Consider the following 18,269-nt stretch of genomic DNA (forward strand, 5'->3'; position numbering starts at 1 on the left):
CTGGCGAAGATCCTCCGCCGCCGACGAAGACACCGAAGAAACAACCTCGACGACATAACGACACGCCACCGTCCCGACGAAGTCTGGAAACAAAGAATACGACGACGAAAGACGACCTGACGACGCGACGTTCCAGCTTCAGTTCAACACGACGCAGCCGTGATCCGACGCCGAGACCTAACTGCAACGTCAGACAAAGAACCTCCGACCTCGACGTGCTTCTCGACGGCCACGCAGTTACCGCCTTAGTGGACACACGGGCCGATTACTCCGTAATGAGTGGACACATCGCCGCCCAGTTGAAGAAAGTTAAAACTGCATGGGAAGGCCCTCAAATTCGAACCGCTGGAGGACACCTCATTACGCCAAATGGAATCTGCGCGGCAAGAATTACCGTTCATGACCAGACTTACCCTGCCACCTTCGTTATCCTCCAATAGTGTTCACGAGACGTCATTCTCGGCATGGACTTCCTGAGCCAACACGGCGCAATCATAGACCTGAAGTCAAAATCGATAACGCTGTCGTAAGATCAAGCGATACCGCCGGAGAGCTCTCGTAGTCACCACGCCTTGGGTGTGCTCGAAGATCAAGTGAGCATCCCGCCTCGCTCGAGCACTGTTATTTCGGTCGGCACAGAAATACACACTGACGTAGAAAGCATCATCGAAGGCGACCAACGTCTACTGCTCGACCATGAAATTTGCGTCGCTAGAGGAATCGATCGAATTCACAGAGGAAACACGAAAGTGTTGCTGACAAACTTCAGCCAGGAGTTCAAGCACATAAACAAGGGCACGACGATCGCATACATCGAGGAAATTCTGGAAACCAGCAATGCGTTTGTCCTCTCGGATTCTGCCCCATGTATCCCGACGACCGTAGTTCCCGAACCAGACTTCGACATAAATCCAAGTCTCCCCATGATTACGCAACAACAGCTGAGAAGCTTACTTCGACGATACAAAGAGTGCTTTTCGACTCAAGGATTCGACAAACGCCAGTCGCAAAGCATCGCATAATAACAGAAGAGTGTGCTACACCACCCCGCTAGAGCCCATATCGAGTTTCTACACGAGAACGTGAGGCTATAAGGCACCAAATCGACGAAATGCTGCGCGACGACATTCATCCAGCCGTCCAAAAGCCCGTGGGCTTCTCCTGTTGTCTTGGTGAAAAAAAAGGACGGAACCCTACGTTTCTGCGTCGATTATCGTCGTCTGAACAAGATCACGAAGAGGGATGTATATCCCCTCCCACGAATAGACGACGCATTGGATCGGCTACTTCTCGTAGATGGACATCAAGTCTAGCTATTGGCAAATAGAAGTCGACGAAAGAGATCGCGAAAAGACCGCCTTCATCACTCCAGACGGCCTCTGCGAGTTCAAGGTTATGCCATTTGGACTGTGCTCGGCGCCTGCAACGTTCCAGCGCGTGATGGACACGGTTTTAGCAGGATTAAAGTGGCAGACCTGTCCCCTTTACTTGGGTGACGTCGTTGTCCTCGCCGGAAATTTCGACGATCACTTTAGGCGGCTTGCAACAGTACTAGAGGCCATCAAGTCATCAGGGCTCACTCTGAAGCCAGGAAAATGCCGCTTCGCTTACGATGAGCTTCTGTTCCTAGGCGACGTAATCAGCAAATCTGGTGTCGGTCCAGACCCGCAAAAGACAGCTGCCATCGCACAGTTCCCGCAACCCATCGACAAGAAGGCAGTGCGTAGATTCCTTGGCATGTGTGCCTACTACAGGCGCTTTGTCGAGGACTTTTCACGCATCGCGGAGCCGTTGACACGTCTAACTAAATGTGATATTGAGTTCAAGTGGGAAACGCCGCAGGCCGACCCATTTGAAGAACTCAAACGACGCATGCAGTCGCCGCCGGTACTTTCAGATTTTGACGAAGACGCCGATACCGAAATCCACACTGAAGCCAGTAGCCTAGGCCTCGGTGCCGTTCTAATCCAGAAGAGGAACGGAGTCGAACAGGTGATAGCTTATGCTAGCCCGTCGCTGTCAAAAGCTGAAGGCAACTATTCTACGACCGAAAAGGAATGCCTCGCTATTGTTTGGGCTACAGCTAAATTTCGCCCTTATCTTTACAGCAGGCCATTCAAAGTCGTCAGCGACCATCACGCATTGTGTTGGCTAGCAAATATAAAGGATCATTCAGGACGACTTGCGCGGTGGAGCCTCAGACTACAAGAATACCACATCACTGTAACCTACAAGTCCGGACGAAAACACTCCGATGCCGATTGCCTATCCCGCGCCCCCATTGACCCGCCGCCGCAAGATCACGAAAATGACGACGCCTTCCTTGGAATGATAAGCGCGGAAGACTTTGCTGAACAGCAACGGGCAGACTCGGAGCTAAAAGGCCTCGTCGAATATTTGGAAGGACACACCGACGTTGTCCCCAGGGCATATAAGCGCGGATTAGCTTCCTTCACGCGTCAAAACAGCCTGCTCGCAAAGAACTTCACACCAGTCCGCGCCAACTACCTTCTTGTTGTTCCGTCGACGCTGCGTCCAGAAGTACTGCGCGCCCTACGTGACGATCCGACCGCCGGGCACCTCGGCTTCTCCCGGACACCATCGAGGATACAAGAAAGGTATTACTGGCCGCGCCTAACCGCCGACGTTGCCCATTACGTCAAGACATGCCGAGACTGTCAGCCACGCAAGACACCACCGACAGGGCCAGCGGGACTACTACAGCCGATCAAGCCTCCTTGCCGTCCTTTTCAGCAGATCGGGACGGACTTGGTGGGACCGTTTCCGACATCAACTTTCGGAAATAAGTGGATAAATAAATAAATAATAAATAAGTAATAAAATAAGATAAATAAGCGCAGGAATAGCTTCTAATTATTTTATTTTTGTTTTGTTGACGTCATCACGCGTCACCGCGGGAAGCTTGAAAAGCTTAAGGTCAGTACGCCACGTGGTGGCACTCACGAACTAAACCCTGTGAAGAACGACTGAGCGATATGGAAGAAAGTAAATGGGCTGGGAGAGTGTTTAGGTATCTGTACAGGAAAAAACATTGATTCACAGTAGAGGAAAGGAACTAGGAAGCTTACCAGCAAGTATGCGGCCTGTAAAGTGGGCAACACAGCAACAAAGAAAGTCAAGCGGGAAGTCAGAGAGGCTGAAGAAACTTCATCGGTGGCGGAAACGAAAAAGAAACCTGACATGAGTAACTACTTAAGAGGAAAAAAACCGAAATAAGGAAACAAAGAATTTATGATAAATCAAAGGGAAGCTCATTACTTTTCGAAGCGAGATCAGGATGCCCTAGAACACGCAACTATAAAGCGAGATATAAGGAAGAAGAAGCATGTGCTGCCCTGAGCGTTGCCACTCCTTCCTCCCGCGTGCTCCAGGCGCGCAAGATGTCGGCACAGGCAAGCGTCAACATTTCAGGCGCCAACTAGGGGGCGACATCCTATATGATCGGACAGGAGTGTCGTGCCACCTTGAAGACGATGTCTTCTGCGGTAAAACTTGGGAAACGTTGGAGCATGTTTTATTAGAATGTGAAGACATCTGCCCAGCGGTTCATTTAGGCACCACTGGCCTCCTTGAAGCCCTTGGGTTCAGCGATAGCAGAGGAAAAATAAACATGTTTGCAATAGAGATTAGTAAGACGCGTTTGGAAAACTGGTGGAAGTAAAATAGGGAAACGACAGAAAACGGAGACGTACAAAAGCAAAGTTCGCATAGGTGGTCAGAAAATTTGGTTGTGGGAGTTCGTATCGGTTTTCTTATTTCTTTTTTAACCTAGGTAGGACATTACGCAGTATAATAGCAAGAGCTTGGTGGCGCAGCCCACCGCCCCGTTCCAAAGTGGACGCTCATAACATCCATCCATCCATCCATCCATCCATCCATCCATCCATCCATCCATCCATCCATCCATCCATCCATCCATCCATCCATCCATCCCTCGTGTCCAGAAATCTGGATACGGTGGGGTGCTTGCCAAATTTTGTTCCCTACATGTCTGAGGGTAGATCCAACACAATTTTTTGCATATCTGACCCACCGGCATCATCAGAGAGAAGGGGCAGATAACACGAGAGACACGAAAGGGAGGGATGGATTCATCACCAAGTTTTTGTTCATCCCACATGCCGACAATAAGCAGTAAACGGAGCCATAACAGGAATGGGGGAGCGGGAATGACAGACAGAGGCAGTCGAGGGGGGGGGGGGGGGAGCGTGGCGGGCTGAGCCCCGTAAAGAACATATCCGGGAAAGGGGGAGGGCGAGCACTCTCCCCTTTCGGTTCCAGAATCGCTCGCAAAGAGCCATTTAGAAGCGAGATTTCCGAGCAAACAATGTACAAAGATTAGGCAAAGGCGTATGTAGAAGCAATATTCCTAAGCAAAAAATCCGGAGATTTCTCTGAACGTATGGAACTTCCTGCAAAGGAACCATTGCCGTCCGGGACTTGCTTCGCACTGGCGAATGGGCCCGGCGGACCACAAGAACTTCTATACGTCAATGCCCGTGCGACACGCGCGAGAAGAGCTCTGCACCGACGCCTTGGTGTCCACCAACCACGGGCGCAAGGAAAGCTGTTCGTTTCAAAAGTACCGCGCACGCGAGAAGCCACCTATGCACGCGGATACGCAGGCTCTCTATCCCTATCTCTATATCAACAAACGGAGCTTCTGTCGTGTTCATCCTTCTTTTTCCTTTTCATGTGTATTGCTTCCTCATGCCTTTATATACCGATGCTGGAAATAATGCATTTGGTCGTTAGCCAGTGCGCTCATCTGTGGCTCTTTCGCCGTCTCCTGTACCGCGCTCGTTGAAGCTGCGCTTTAACAAGATATGTACCAACAACAGGCCCAAATGAACAAGCTGGTAGTTACGCTTTCCTATAAGAACGAACACTGTTTTATTTTCACAAATTTATACATGCAGATTCTATAGCATCCCACATTGACCTCCATATAACGGGCACGTTCGCAGGTGCGTAGCTGCGTGCGCCACCACGCGCTCATTTAATGTCTTTCTGTACACACGAACACGAGCACACCATTCGTCTAACAATCAAAGCACCCTTACAGGCATCGCCACTCGATGCCACGAGAGGGAAGCCTAGGGGACCTTCGCTCTGCGCTGAAGGTGTTGGGCGAGGCCCGAGATGCCGGCGCTGATCTGGCGCAGCTTGGGCTGGAACATCACCACTTCCTTGTGCACCATCTCTGCGTGGAGATTTGGGTCCGCCACCATTCGCGCCACAAAAAACAGGAATAAAGAGACCGGGGTGTACTTACACACACACAGGCACAAAAAACATATGACAATTTCGAAATAAAACAAGAAATACATAGCGAAGATAGATGCAGTCAAGGATAGTACCGTAACAATTGCGGGCATAAGTAAAACTATGGCAAAACTAATAAAACGGTCATCAGCCCTAAGAAAGATCGACGCCGAATTCGGTACCATTTCTTTATCATCGTTCAGAAACTTAGGTGCCCGCAGCTGCATCTAATAAAAAAAAGCTTGCCATATTGACCGCAAATGACGGGGACAGCGGAAGAGAACACCAGCGACACGGTCCCCGTCTTTATTTGCGGTCAATATGATACGCAGTAAACACCAACTAAGCCAAGCTGAAGCCCTTCTGAAGTAATCAAAAAGCAGTTGACTGAACGAAATGTGAAATGCTAACTTCTTTTTTTCTTATACACCCAAGGTTCATTGTAGTTTTTGCGTAATACAATGTCAATAAATCTGCCATCGGAGATCATATGTCATTTACGACCAGTCGAGCAGTATCCTGAAGCCACGGGAACTATGCTGCTGTCAAGTTAACAAGACAAATCCTAACGCATACAGGGTCACGCGTTCCGTGTCTGAAGCATTACGAGTGTTTTACTGACCGGGTATGGTTCACGAAGAGTAAAATCCAGAGGCTGACAACAAATTATATAGGAGAAAGAATGGTATATATATTAGCGCAGAGTTTTCAGTCTGCCCGGGGGCAATTCGCACCTTCTATATATTCAATCGTGCCCCCCCCCCCCGCCTCCACCGTGCTCCTTGGCAAGAAATATTGACGCGTGTACTTTTTATTCTTTCCTATGGCACTGCATTTCACCCACTAACAAATCGAAGATATCGCTCAGTGAAAGAGGCGCCCGCATGATGGGAACTTACTGGAATTTTATCGATGATTGTATCCGCTGTCTGTTGTCACCGAAGCTTGTACAATCTGATCGTGTGCGCGACGCCAATTGTGCAGTGCTCTCTCAGGAAGACACGTAGGCACCAGCGAATCTTCAACCTTCGATGACCAGAAGAAGAGGTCGGCAGAGACGCGCGTGCCACGCGGTATGGGCACGAAAAAAAGCTAGAGAGGAGCTTTTGCAGTGAGCTTTGTATATTGCTAAATTGCTAAATAATATACTTACTAAATAAATTGCTAAATAAAATACTTACTTACTAAGGCGTGCCCGTCGACACCGTGCGTGGGCACGGTGTCGTCTCCGCCTCGGACGACGAAGCCTTCCGGAAAAGCTCTCGCCTTATACCGCGCCCGCAGCAATGTGAACGGCCTCGTTATATCGCCAACTACCTCGCCCCCACCAGTGGAGCCCTCGACGACCGCTCCGTTTACCGTTACCCGGCCGCTAACTGTCCCGACAACACCGACCACATACTGGTCCAGCCCAGTCTGAGAGCCCGTATCCGGAAATCTAAAAGCAGCAACCGGTGGAGGTGTCGTTGCTGTTCGTCGAAATGAGGAAGGTCATCCGCCGCCGACGAAGACACCGAAAAGCCTGTCTCGGCGACATATGAAAGAGACGTCACCGTCATGACGAAGCCTGGAACCAAAAATACGACGAAAAAAGAACGTCTGACGACGCCACGTTCCAGCAACAGGTCAACATAACATAGCCGTGAACCGACGCCAACACCAAACGCAAGACAAAGAACCACCGACCTCGATGTGCTTCTCGACGGCCACGCAATCACCGCCTTAGTAAGTAAGCCTTTCATTTAACATTTTATTTAGTAAGTATCATCATCATCAGCCTGATTACGCCCACTGCAGGGCAAAGGCCTCTCCCATACTTCTCCAACTACCCCGGTCATGTACTAATTGTGGCCATGTTGTCCCTGCAAACTTCTTAATCTCATCCGCCCACCTAACTTTCTGCCGCCCTCTGCTACGCTTCGCTTCCCTTGGAATCCAGTCCGTAACCCTTAATGACAATCGGTTACCTTCCCTCCTTATTACATGTCCAGCCCATGCCCCCCCCATTTCTTTTTCCTGATTTGCACTAAGATATCATTAACTCGCGTTCGTTCCCTCACCCATTCTGCTCTTTTGTTATCCCTTAACGTTACACCTATCATTCTTCTTTCCATAGCTCGTTGCGTCGTCCTCAATTTAAATAGAACCCTTTTCGTAAGCCTCCAGGTTTCTGCCATTCGGGCTCCTCCATGTCCACTTTCGGCCATCCCGCTTGCGGAAGAAGGTATTCATTATCCACATATTATTCTGTTCCGGAAACTGTACTAATAACTCTCCCCTGCTATTCCTAGTGCCTATGCCATATGCCCCCACTGCCTTGTCTCCAGCCTGCTTCTTGCCTACCTTGGCATTGAAATCGCCAATCAGTATAGTGTATTTTGCTTTCACTCTACACATCGCCGATTCCACGTCTTCATAGAAGCTTTCGACTTCCTGGTCATCTTGACTGGATGTAGGGGCGTAAACCTGTACAACCTTCATTTTGTACCTCTTATTAAGTTTCACAACAAGACCTGCCACCCTCTCGTTAATGCTATAGAATTTCTGTATGTTACCAGCTATATTCTTATTAATCAGGAATCCGACTCCTAGTTCGCGTCTCTCCGCTAAGCCTCGGTAGCACAGGACGTGCCCGCTTTTTAGCACTGCATATGCTTCTTTTGGCCGCCTAACTTCACTGAGCCCTATTATATCCCATTTACTGCCATCTAATTCCTCCAACAGCACTGCTAGACTCGCCTCACTAGATAACGTTCTAGCGTTAAACGTTGCCAGGTTCATATTCCAATGGCGGCCTGTCCAGAGCCAGGGATTCTTAGCACCCTCTGCTGCGTCGCAGGTCTGACCGCCGCCGTGGACATTTGCTTCGCAGCTGCTGGGGACTGAGGGCCGGGGTTTGATCTTTGTATTCATATAGGAGGTTGTGGCCAAGTACTGCACCAGGGTGGCCAATGCTGCTCTGGTGAGGGAGTGCGTTACCGGTTCTGGTCACCGGGATCAGGCCACACTCCAGGCCTGTTTATGCAATTTTATCAACACGCGGATTTTTTAAAATCCGGTGAAAAATTGCGCGCCGCCGGGATTCGAACCACGGACCTCTTGCACCTGAGGCGGGTGTTCTACCTCTACGCCATCACTGCACTCAGCGTATATTATTTAGCAATTTAGCAATACACAAAGCTCACTGCGGGGGCAGGGGCTAAAGGCAATCAAGCCTGACAAAGGCCCCTGTCCCTCCGCAGTTCGTGGCAGCTCGCATGCTTCGAGTTCAACAAAGTAAAAAAAAGGATTGCAGTACATCAGTTTGAGGAAAATAGACAACTAGCAACTTGCAAGAGTGCACATAATTCACATAAACAAGATAAAAAGTTTACAACACATCTTTAAATAATCGTACGGAATACACGCCAAAATATACAGCTACACAATATAAATTCCAAACAATTGGAAACGTACAATGTATGAGGATGCAATGAAATTACATTATACATGGAAACACTATAGAATACTAATTCGTGAATGATTTAAGCATTGATCAAGGCATGAAAATCCACACGTTAATGTTGATACTGTATACATGTGGTAATTAATAAGTTCTTTGCTTGTTTTTTAATTGCACCACTACTAGCTTTAAAGTTCAATCTATCTGCAAGGATATTCAAAACATGATGTGTCTGGTACGCAGCACTTTGTTTACTATAATTAGTTCTTATTTTAGTTGCTCGTATCCTTAGTTCTCGTAAACAGTAGTATGGTTTTGCGATGCGGCTTTGTTCATATAATTTATTTTGTTGAATTACTTGGAGCAATTTAAAACAGTACAACTGATAAGCCCTGAGCATGGAATGTTTTATGAACAGTGGAGCAGTTGGCAGGTCTTGTAATTTTCCCCTGTATTTTTCGATACAGCGCAAGATTTTCTTCTGCATAGTAATAAGTCTATGGTAATTTCTTTACAATGTTCTTCCCCAGACTAATATCCCATAAGTTACCTCAAAATGAAAGAGTGCATAGTACATATTTAATTTTAACTTTAATGAGATTAAGTGTACTGTTTTGTGAAAACAACCAACTATTCGCGCTAATGCGGTAATCAGGTGGTTTACATGTGTGTTGCAGTTTAATTCTTCCTGAAACCACACACAAAAAATTTTGTTCCCTAACGTGTGTAATATAATTTCCTTCAAATGTGACACTTATTTTACTTATAGGCTTGTTTATAGGTCATAATATCACATAGTTTTTTTTTTTTGTCATTTAAGCTTAGCTTATTTTGCCTTAGCCATTCTGAAAGATACCATAAATAGTTATTTACACTGACTTCAAGTGATATTAAATTGTCCGATGAAAAGAAAACGTTTGCATCATCAGCGTACATAATAAGTTCAGGGGAATCAGGAATTTCTACAATATCATTTATATAAGCAAGGAACAACAGTGGCCTCATTATAGACCCTTGGGGGACTCTTTGGTTTAACTTTACCTTTGTAGACATTGTGCTATTAATTTCCACGAATTGATAGCGATCTTCAAGGTAACAATTGAAGAGTTGAAGTGCAACTCCACGCACTCCATACCTCGACAAATTATGAATTAATAGTTGGAATCGTATGGAGTCAAATGCTTTTTTGAAGATAAAGAAAGAGCCCAAGGGTGTACTTTTCCTTTTCCATATGGTCGATTATCTTATCTTTGATATACAATAGAGCTTCTTCCGCTGACTCATTTTTTTCAAACCCATATTGACTCTTTGTTATTATTTGATGTTTATCAAAAAGGATGCAAGTATATCGTAAATTACTCCTTCAAATATTTTGATATTGTTGGAAGCAGAAATATTGGTGGATAGTTTGCTGAATTATTGATATCACCACCTTTATGCGCTGCAGTGACTTTTGCCACCTTTTACTGTTCCGGAAATGCACCGGCAGTGAGGGTATGGTTGCTAATACAGGAAAATACATCCCATAACAATGGTGACATCAATTTCAATTCAGCAGAGTCTATTTCATCAATCCCTGATGCAACATTACTTTTAAGCTTTCTGATTAAGTTTTCCACTTCAACCGGATCTGTTGGTGCCAAAAAAAAAAATAGAATAAGGCACAGTACACTTATCGGAAATTGGGGCACTTTCCGTATTTCCATCGGTTGCAACATAGGAGCCCGCGTTTATAAAGTGTTCGTTCATGACATTGGCCAACCTTTCCCGGCTGAGTGTTTCGCCATTAATTGTTAGGTCCCGAGTCCTATGACAGCCTTTATTTCTATTCGTAAGCCCATTTATGACTTCCCATAATTTCCTCCGACTGTTGTCATTTTTTTAATAACTTTTTATAGTAGTTAGTTTTAGCCTTCCTTGTGTCTGAAGTTAAATCACTTTTATGTCTTGGGAAAAGACGGGGAATGCGGGAGATGGAAATTCAAGACGATGAGCAAAACGTGAACAAGGTGAATGCAGGAGCCAACGTTTCGACAAGTGGACTTGTCTTCTTCAAGGTGACGTACGCTTTCTTCGCCACAGTATATATAGGTGGGGTTCATTTAAAGGGGAGAGGGTGTGAGACGGGAGGGTGCGGAAACGAGGGAAGCTTTGTCAGCGTGTCGAATTGAGAGCAAAGGAACGCCAAATCCTTTCCGACCGCGCTATTCTAGTCACTTTGGATGTTTCTGCCCTTTACACCAACATTCCCATAAGTGAAGGAATTGAAGCCGTTTCTAGATCCCTCGCAATCAATCCCCAAGCGCACGCTCCTGAAGTTTATTTATCGCTCCTTAGGTTAGTTCTCACGTTCAAATATTTCGAATTCGATTCTATACACTACCTGCAAATTTTCGGCACTAGCATGGGTACGCCATTCGCTCCCACGTATGCCAACATTTTCATGGGACAGCTTGAAGCAGACTTGCTGAAATCCTATCCTTTAAAACCCCACACCTATCTTCGTTACATTGACGACATACTTATAATATGGGAACACGGCACAAGCGCCTTAAACGACTTAATTAGCCATTTCAATCGTTTTCACCCGAGTATTAACTTTACTGCTCACCACTCTCCTAGCCAGATCAACTTCCTGGACACGACGGTCTACATAAAAAGCGGAAAACTGAGAACGACACTTTACCGGAAGCCTACAAATAGCCAGCAATATTTAGACTACAACAGTCATAACCCGCGACATTGCAAGCAAGGAATTTTTGTCGGACAAGCGAAACGCATAGGAAGAATCTGCAGCGAAGACCACGATTATATCCACCACCTAAATGACCTTAAAACAACGCTAGCAGAAAGGAACTGTTGAATTGTTGGAGGCCAACGAGATTAAGAAAAGAGGGGACAATTGTGTCAGTACCCCGTCTTTGAATATATACACGAATGAAGGCATGTTTTTAGATAAGTTTTATATTTAGATTAAGCGTGATCCCCTTTATCTTCAGTGTTCTCGCACGTGCGCATACACATATTCAGTGTATATTCCCTCTTTTTTCGTTCTCCTCTCCTCATGGCTATATTGACACGTGTACTTATCTTTATCGGGCGACCACGTTTCGCCACCTAACAAATGTAATCGCACAGCGCGGGACGCGCCTGCATGTATCCGAAGTTTCTGGAAAGTTATAGACACTTCTACCCGGCTATCTGTTGTCGCCGAACGTTGTGTTATCTGATTTCATCGTGTGACGCGAATGGTGTAGAACTTTGTGGAAGGTACGCGGGTCCGAACGATTAGTCTGGAACATTCGACGACTGCTGTATAAAAGCCGACGCGCTTGACTCGCTGATCAGATTTTACGACGATCGCCGACTGTGTTCGCCGCTCTCGTTGTGCTTTAAGTGTAGCCTGTTTTGTGGGCACACGTTCGCCCAATAAAAGCTAGTTTTGTCGTTCACAGTATTGCTACTGTGTTATTCAACGTCACCACCTCGTGACATCTGGTGGAGGTGCTTTGCGTTCATGTACCGGACGCCCCCACAAAGCCGTGACCCAAGCCCGCACTCGGAAGACACCAACGTCGCCAAGAACCAGCGAGGTAGCCGCAGGCTGCAAGGACTGCCCCCGGAGCACGGACTTTTGCCTGATACGACTAGGAAGATGGCCACCAAGTCCACCCCAATGGCAGCCCCAGCGTCACCCGTCGTGCTGCAGCAGCCCAGGGAGCCTCCGACGTTCCGCGGTTCAACTTTCGAGGACCCGGAAAGCTGGCTTGAGACGTACGAGAGAGTCGCTACCTTTAACAACTGGAACAGCGACGACAAACTGCGATATGTCTTCTTCGCTTTGGAAGACGCGGCCAGGACGTGGTTTGAGAACCGAGAAGCCACCTTAACGACCTGGGAACTTTTCCGAAGCGGCTTCCTGCAGACATTCGCAAGCGTCGTACGCCGAGAACGAGTCCAAGCGCTATTAGAAACCCGGGTGCAGCTACCTAATGAGACGACCGCGATCTACACGGAAGAAATGAGCCGTCTCTTCCGCCACGCCGACCCTGAAATGCCCGAGGAGAAGAAAGTCCGCCTGCTGATGCGTGGTGTGAAGGAGGAACTTTTTGCCGGAATGGTACGAAGCCCACCGAAGACCGTCGACGAGTTTCTTCGCGAGGCCACCAGCATCGAGAAGACACTCGAGATGCGAAACCGGCAATTCGACCGCCGCACAAACTCGACAAACTACGCCGGAGTTCAATCACTGGCCACCGACGACCTGCGCGAGACTATCCGAGCGGTCGTGCGGGAGGAGCTACAAAAGCTGTTCCCACCATCACAGCCTCAAGTGGCTTCGATTGCCGACGCCGTGCGTGAGGAGCTCCAACAACAACTTGGAGTAGCCCCTGTATCGCCCCAGACTGAGCCGCAAGCGATGACCTACGCCGCCGTCGCACGCCGTCAAGGTCCCCCTCCGCGACCGCGCCAGGGCCCTGTCACGCCGCAGTTCCGTCGTCCGCCGCCGCCAGCGCCAGCACGACCACCCGTCGCCCAGCGCACCTACGCGAGGAAGACGGACATTTGGCGCGCTCCTGACCACCGCTCGCTCTGCTACCACTGCGGAGAAGCGGGGCACATCTACCGCCGATGCCCATACCGCGACTTGGGACTGAGAGGGTTCGCCGTCAACGCGCCGCGTCCACAGCTTGGAGAGCGCCCACGTGACATCGCCGACTACCTCGCCGCTACTCTGTGGAGCCCTCGACGGCCGTCCCGTTCGCCATCACCAGGCCGCTACCTGTCGCCGCAGCGCCGACCATACACTGGCCCAGTCCGGGGCCGGTCAGCGAGCCCATATCCGGAAAACTAAAAGCAGCAACCGATGGAGGTGCGGTTGCTGTTCGTCGAAATGACGAAGATCCTCCGCCGCCGACGAAGACACCGACGAAACTACCTCGACGACATAACGACACGCCGCCGTCCCGACGAAATCAGGAAGCCAAGACTACACCGACGAAAGAAGACTTGACGTCGCGACGTACCAGCTTCAGTTCAACTCGCGCAGCCGTGATCCGACGCCAAGACCCAACTGCAACGCAAGACAAAGAACCACCGACCTCGACGTGCTTCTAGACGGCCACGCAGTCACCGCCTTAGTCAACACAGGCGCCGATTACTCAGTCATGAGTGGACACATCGCCGTCCAGTTGAAGAAGGTTAAGACTGCATGGGAAGGCCCTCAAATTCGGACCGCTGGAGGACACCTGATTACGCCGACAGGAATGTGCACGGCAAGAATTACCATCCACGACCGGACTTACCCTGTCACCTTCGTTATCCACCAACAGTGTTCACGAGACGTCATTCTCGGCATGGACTTCCTCAACCAACACGGCGCAGTCATCGACCTGAAGTCGAAGTCAATAACGCTGTTGGAAGATCATGCGATACCGCCGGAGAGACCTCGTAGTCACCACGCCTTGAGTGTGCTCGAACATCACGTGAGCATCCCGCCTCGTTCCAGCATTTTTATTTCGGTCGGCACCGAAACACCCGCTGACGTAGTAGGCGTCATCGAAGGCGACCAACGTCTACTGCTCGACCATGAAATTTGCGTCGCAAGAGGGATCGCTCGACTGCACGGAGGACACACGAAAGTGTTGCTGACAAACTTCAGCCAGGAGTTCAAGCACATCAACAAGGGCACGACGATCGCATACATCGAGGAAATTCTGGAAAACAGCAATGCGTTTGTCCTCTCTGATTCTGCCGCATCTACCCCGACGACCGTAGTTCCCGAGCCAGACTTCGACATAAATCCAAGTCTCCCCACGATTAAGCAACAACAGCTCAGAAGTCTACTTCGACAATACAAAGAGTGCTTTTCGACGTCATCAAGGATTCCACGAACCCCAGTCGCAAAGCATTGCATAATAACCGAAGAGGGCGCTAGACCTCTCCGCCAGAGCCCATACCGAGTTTCGACGCGAGAACGTGAAGCTATAAGGCACCAAGTCGACGAAATGCTGCGCGACGACATCATCTAGCCGTCCAAAAGCCCGTGGGCATCTCCTGTAGTCTTGGAGAAAAAAAAGGACGGAACCCTGCGTTTCTGCGTCGATTATCGTCGTCTGAACAAGATCACGAAGAAGGACGTCTACCCCCTCCCACGGATAGACGACGCACTGGATCGGCTCTGCAACGCTAAATGCTTCTCGTCAATGGACCTCAAGTCTGGCTATTGGCAAATAGAAGTCGACGAAAGAGATCGCGAGAAGACGGCCTTCGTCACCCCAGACGGCCTCTACGAGTTCAAGGTTATGCCATTCGGACTGTGCTCGGCGCCTGCAACGTTCCAGCGCGTGATGGACACAGTTTTAGCAGGATTGAAGTGGCAGACCTGTCTCGTTTACTTGGATGACGTCGTCGTCTTCGCCGGAAATTTCGACGATCACCTGAGGCGGCTTGCGACAGTACTAGAGGCCATCAAGTCATCAGGGCTCACTCTGAAGCCGGAAAAGTGTCGATTCGCTTACGATGAGCTTTTGTTCCTAGGCCACGTCATCAGCAAATCAGGAGTACGCCCCGACCCACAGAAGACAGCTGCCATCGCAAAATTCCCGCAGCCAACCGACAAGAAGGCAGTGCGCAGATTCCTTGGCATGTGTGCCTACTATAGGCGCTTTGTCAAGGACTTTTCACGCATCGCGGAGCCGCTAACACATCTAACCAAATGTGATGTAGAGTTCAAGTGGGAAACGCCGCAGGCCAAGGCATTTCAAGAACTCAAACGACGGATGCAGTCGCCGCCGGTACTTGCACACTTCGACGAGGACGCCGATACCGAAATCCACACTGACGCCAGTAGCCTAGGCCTCGGTGCCGTCATAGTCCAGAGGAAAGAAGGACTTGAACGGGTGATATCGTATGCTAGCCGGTCGCTGTCAAAAGCGGAAAGCAATTATTCTACGACTGAAGAGGAATGCCTCGCCATCATTTGGGCTACAGCTAAATTCCGCCCTTACCTCTATGGCAGGCCATTCAAAGTCGTCAGCGACCACCATGCGTTGTGTTGGCTAGCTAACTTAAAGGACCCTTCAGGACGGCTGGCGCGGTGGAGCCTCAGACTACAAGAATATGACGTCACGGTAATATACAAGTCCGGAAGAAAACACTCCGACGCCGACTGCTTATCACGCGCCCCCATCGATCCCCCGCCGCAAGACGACGAGGACGACGACACCTTCCTTGGGATAATAAGCGCGGAAGACTTCACTAAACAGCAACGAGCAGACCCGGAGCTAAAAGGCCTCGTCGAGTATTTGGAAGGGAACACCGACGTTGTCCCTAGGGCATTTAAGCGCGGGTTGTCTTCGTTCACGCTACAAAACAACCTGCTCGTGAAGAAGAACTTCTCACCATTCCGCGCCAGCTACCTTCTTGTTGTACCGTCAGCGCTGCGTCCAGAAATACTGCACGCCCTACTCGACGATCCAACCGCTGGGCACCTCGGTTTCTCCCGGACGCTGTCGCGAATACAGGAAAGGTATTACTGGCCGCGTCTGACCGCCGACGTCGCCGGTTACGTCAAGACATGCCGAGACTGCCAACGACGCAAGACACCACCGACAAGGCCAGCAGGATTACTACAGCCGATCGAACCTCCTCGCCGACCATTCCAGCAGATTGGGATGGATTTGTTGGGGCCGTTTCCGATGTCAACATCCGGGAATAAGTGGATCGTTGTGGCGACGGACTATCTCACCCGCTTTGCTGAAACTAAAGCTCTACCAAAAGGCAGCGCAGTCGAAGTGGCGAAATTTTTCGTCGAGAACATCCTGCTGCGACATGGTGCTCCAGAAGTCCTCATCACCGACAGAGGAACGGCTTTTACAGCAGAGCTCACCCAGGCCATTCTGCAGTACAGCCAGACAAGCCACAGGAGGACAACTGCCTACCATCCGCAGACGAATGGTCTCACGGAGCGCCTGAACAAGACCCTCGCCGACATGCTAGCAATGTATGTCGACGTCGAGCACAAGACGTGGGACGCGGTCCTGCCGTATGTAACCTTCGCTTACAAAACGGCGGTGCAAGAAACAACACAGATCACGCCGTTTAAACTGGTTTACGGCAGGAACCCGACGACGACGCTCGACGCCATGCTGCCCCACGTCACTGACGAAGAGAATGTTGACGTCGCTAGCTATCTCCAGCGCGCCGAAGAAGCCCGACAGCTCGCCCGCCTGCGGATCAAGAACCAACAGAGGACCGACAGCCGACACTACAACCTCCGACGACGCTTCGTCGAGTACCAGCCCGGCGACCGAGTTTGGGTTTGGACACCGATACGCCGACGAGGACTGAGTGAGAAACTATTGCGCCGCTATTTCGGACCCTACAAGGTCATTCGACGTATTGGCGCACTGGACTATGAGGTCGTGCCAGACGGAATTTCGCATTCACAGCGGCGCCGCGCACGATCTGAAGTGGTCCACGTGGTGCGTCTGAAACCCTTTTACGGACGCTGACGAACTTCCTTATTTTGCCGTTTTCTTTGCTACGAGTGTTTTTCTTATTTCGTTTGTATGCAGCATCGGGTCGATGCTTTTTTAAGAGGGGGGGTATTGACACGTGTACTTATCTTTATCGGGCGACCACGTTTCGCCACCTAACAAATCTTATCTCACAGCGCGGGACGCGCCTGCATGTATCCGAAGTTTCTGGAAAGTTATAGATACTTCTACCCGGCTATCTGTTGTCGCCGAACGTTGTGTTATCTGATTTCATCGTGTGACGCGAATGGTGTAGAACTTTGTGGAAGGTACGCGGGTCCGAACGATTAGTCTGGAACATTCGACGCTCTTGACTCGCTGATCAGATTTTACGACGATCGCCGACTGTGTTCGCCGCTCTCGTTGTGCTTTAAGTGTAGCCTGTTTTGTGGGCACAGGTTCGCCCAATAAAAGCTAGTTTTGTCGTTCACAGTATTGCTACTGTGTTATTCAACGTCACCACCTCGTGACAATATCAAGGTCGATCCAAATAGGTCGCGAAGCTTCGGGCGAAAAGCGGTTCAGTACAGATTGTCACCGACATCAGCATGGGGGGTTATGGGAGCAGTGATTGAAGCGCGACTATGTTTGGAGGGAACAAACACTGGGAAAGAAAAACGCGTTTTTTAATTCAAACGAGACACAGTTATATTCATTCAACGAAAATAAAATTCCTAGACAATTTTATATATTCGTGACGAGTTAAGAAAATACAAGTTTAATTTTATTACTATTAATAAATGCATTTCTTTTCAGCGCCCATTGCTACAGGGGGCGTTGACGCCGCTATCACTCGCAATGCAATGCACGTCTTGAAATGGGCAGAAAGGCGCACTCGTAATGTTCACCTGTTGAAATACGCCCCCCTCACAGTTTGTGCTTTCTTGCTTGTCGAAGTTTGTCTGAATTTGGTGACGCGGGTAGCTTCATCGCTTCTTAATCTGTTCAGTCAAAAGTAGTGACTTACGACCGCCAGATAATTGTGTAGTTGTTCTCGTGCG

The 18,269-nt window shown here is 49.3% G+C and overlaps 1 protein-coding gene across 4 annotated transcripts in view; it reads right to left on the reverse strand.

Moving 5' to 3' along the window:
* Positions 1 to 4,930: 4,930 nt before the first annotated feature.
* Positions 4,931 to 18,269, reverse strand: part of p38b (p38b MAP kinase) — a 516,218-nt gene continuing 502,879 nt past the window's right edge. The window contains exon 11 of one of the 4 annotated variants that reach the window (XM_075670644.1): positions 4,931 to 5,224. In XM_075670644.1, the coding sequence (XP_075526759.1) occupies positions 5,118 to 5,224 (107 nt within the window). In that variant the 3' untranslated portion in view covers positions 4,931 to 5,117. The remainder of the gene's footprint in view (positions 5,225 to 18,269) is intronic. The other 3 variants (XM_075670640.1, XM_075670639.1, XM_075670638.1) reach the window with 3 other exon arrangements.

The sequence above is a fragment of the Dermacentor variabilis genome, chromosome 9 (genome assembly GCF_050947875.1).
Source record: "Dermacentor variabilis isolate Ectoservices chromosome 9, ASM5094787v1, whole genome shotgun sequence".
Taxonomy (NCBI): Eukaryota; Metazoa; Arthropoda; class Arachnida; order Ixodida; family Ixodidae; genus Dermacentor; species Dermacentor variabilis.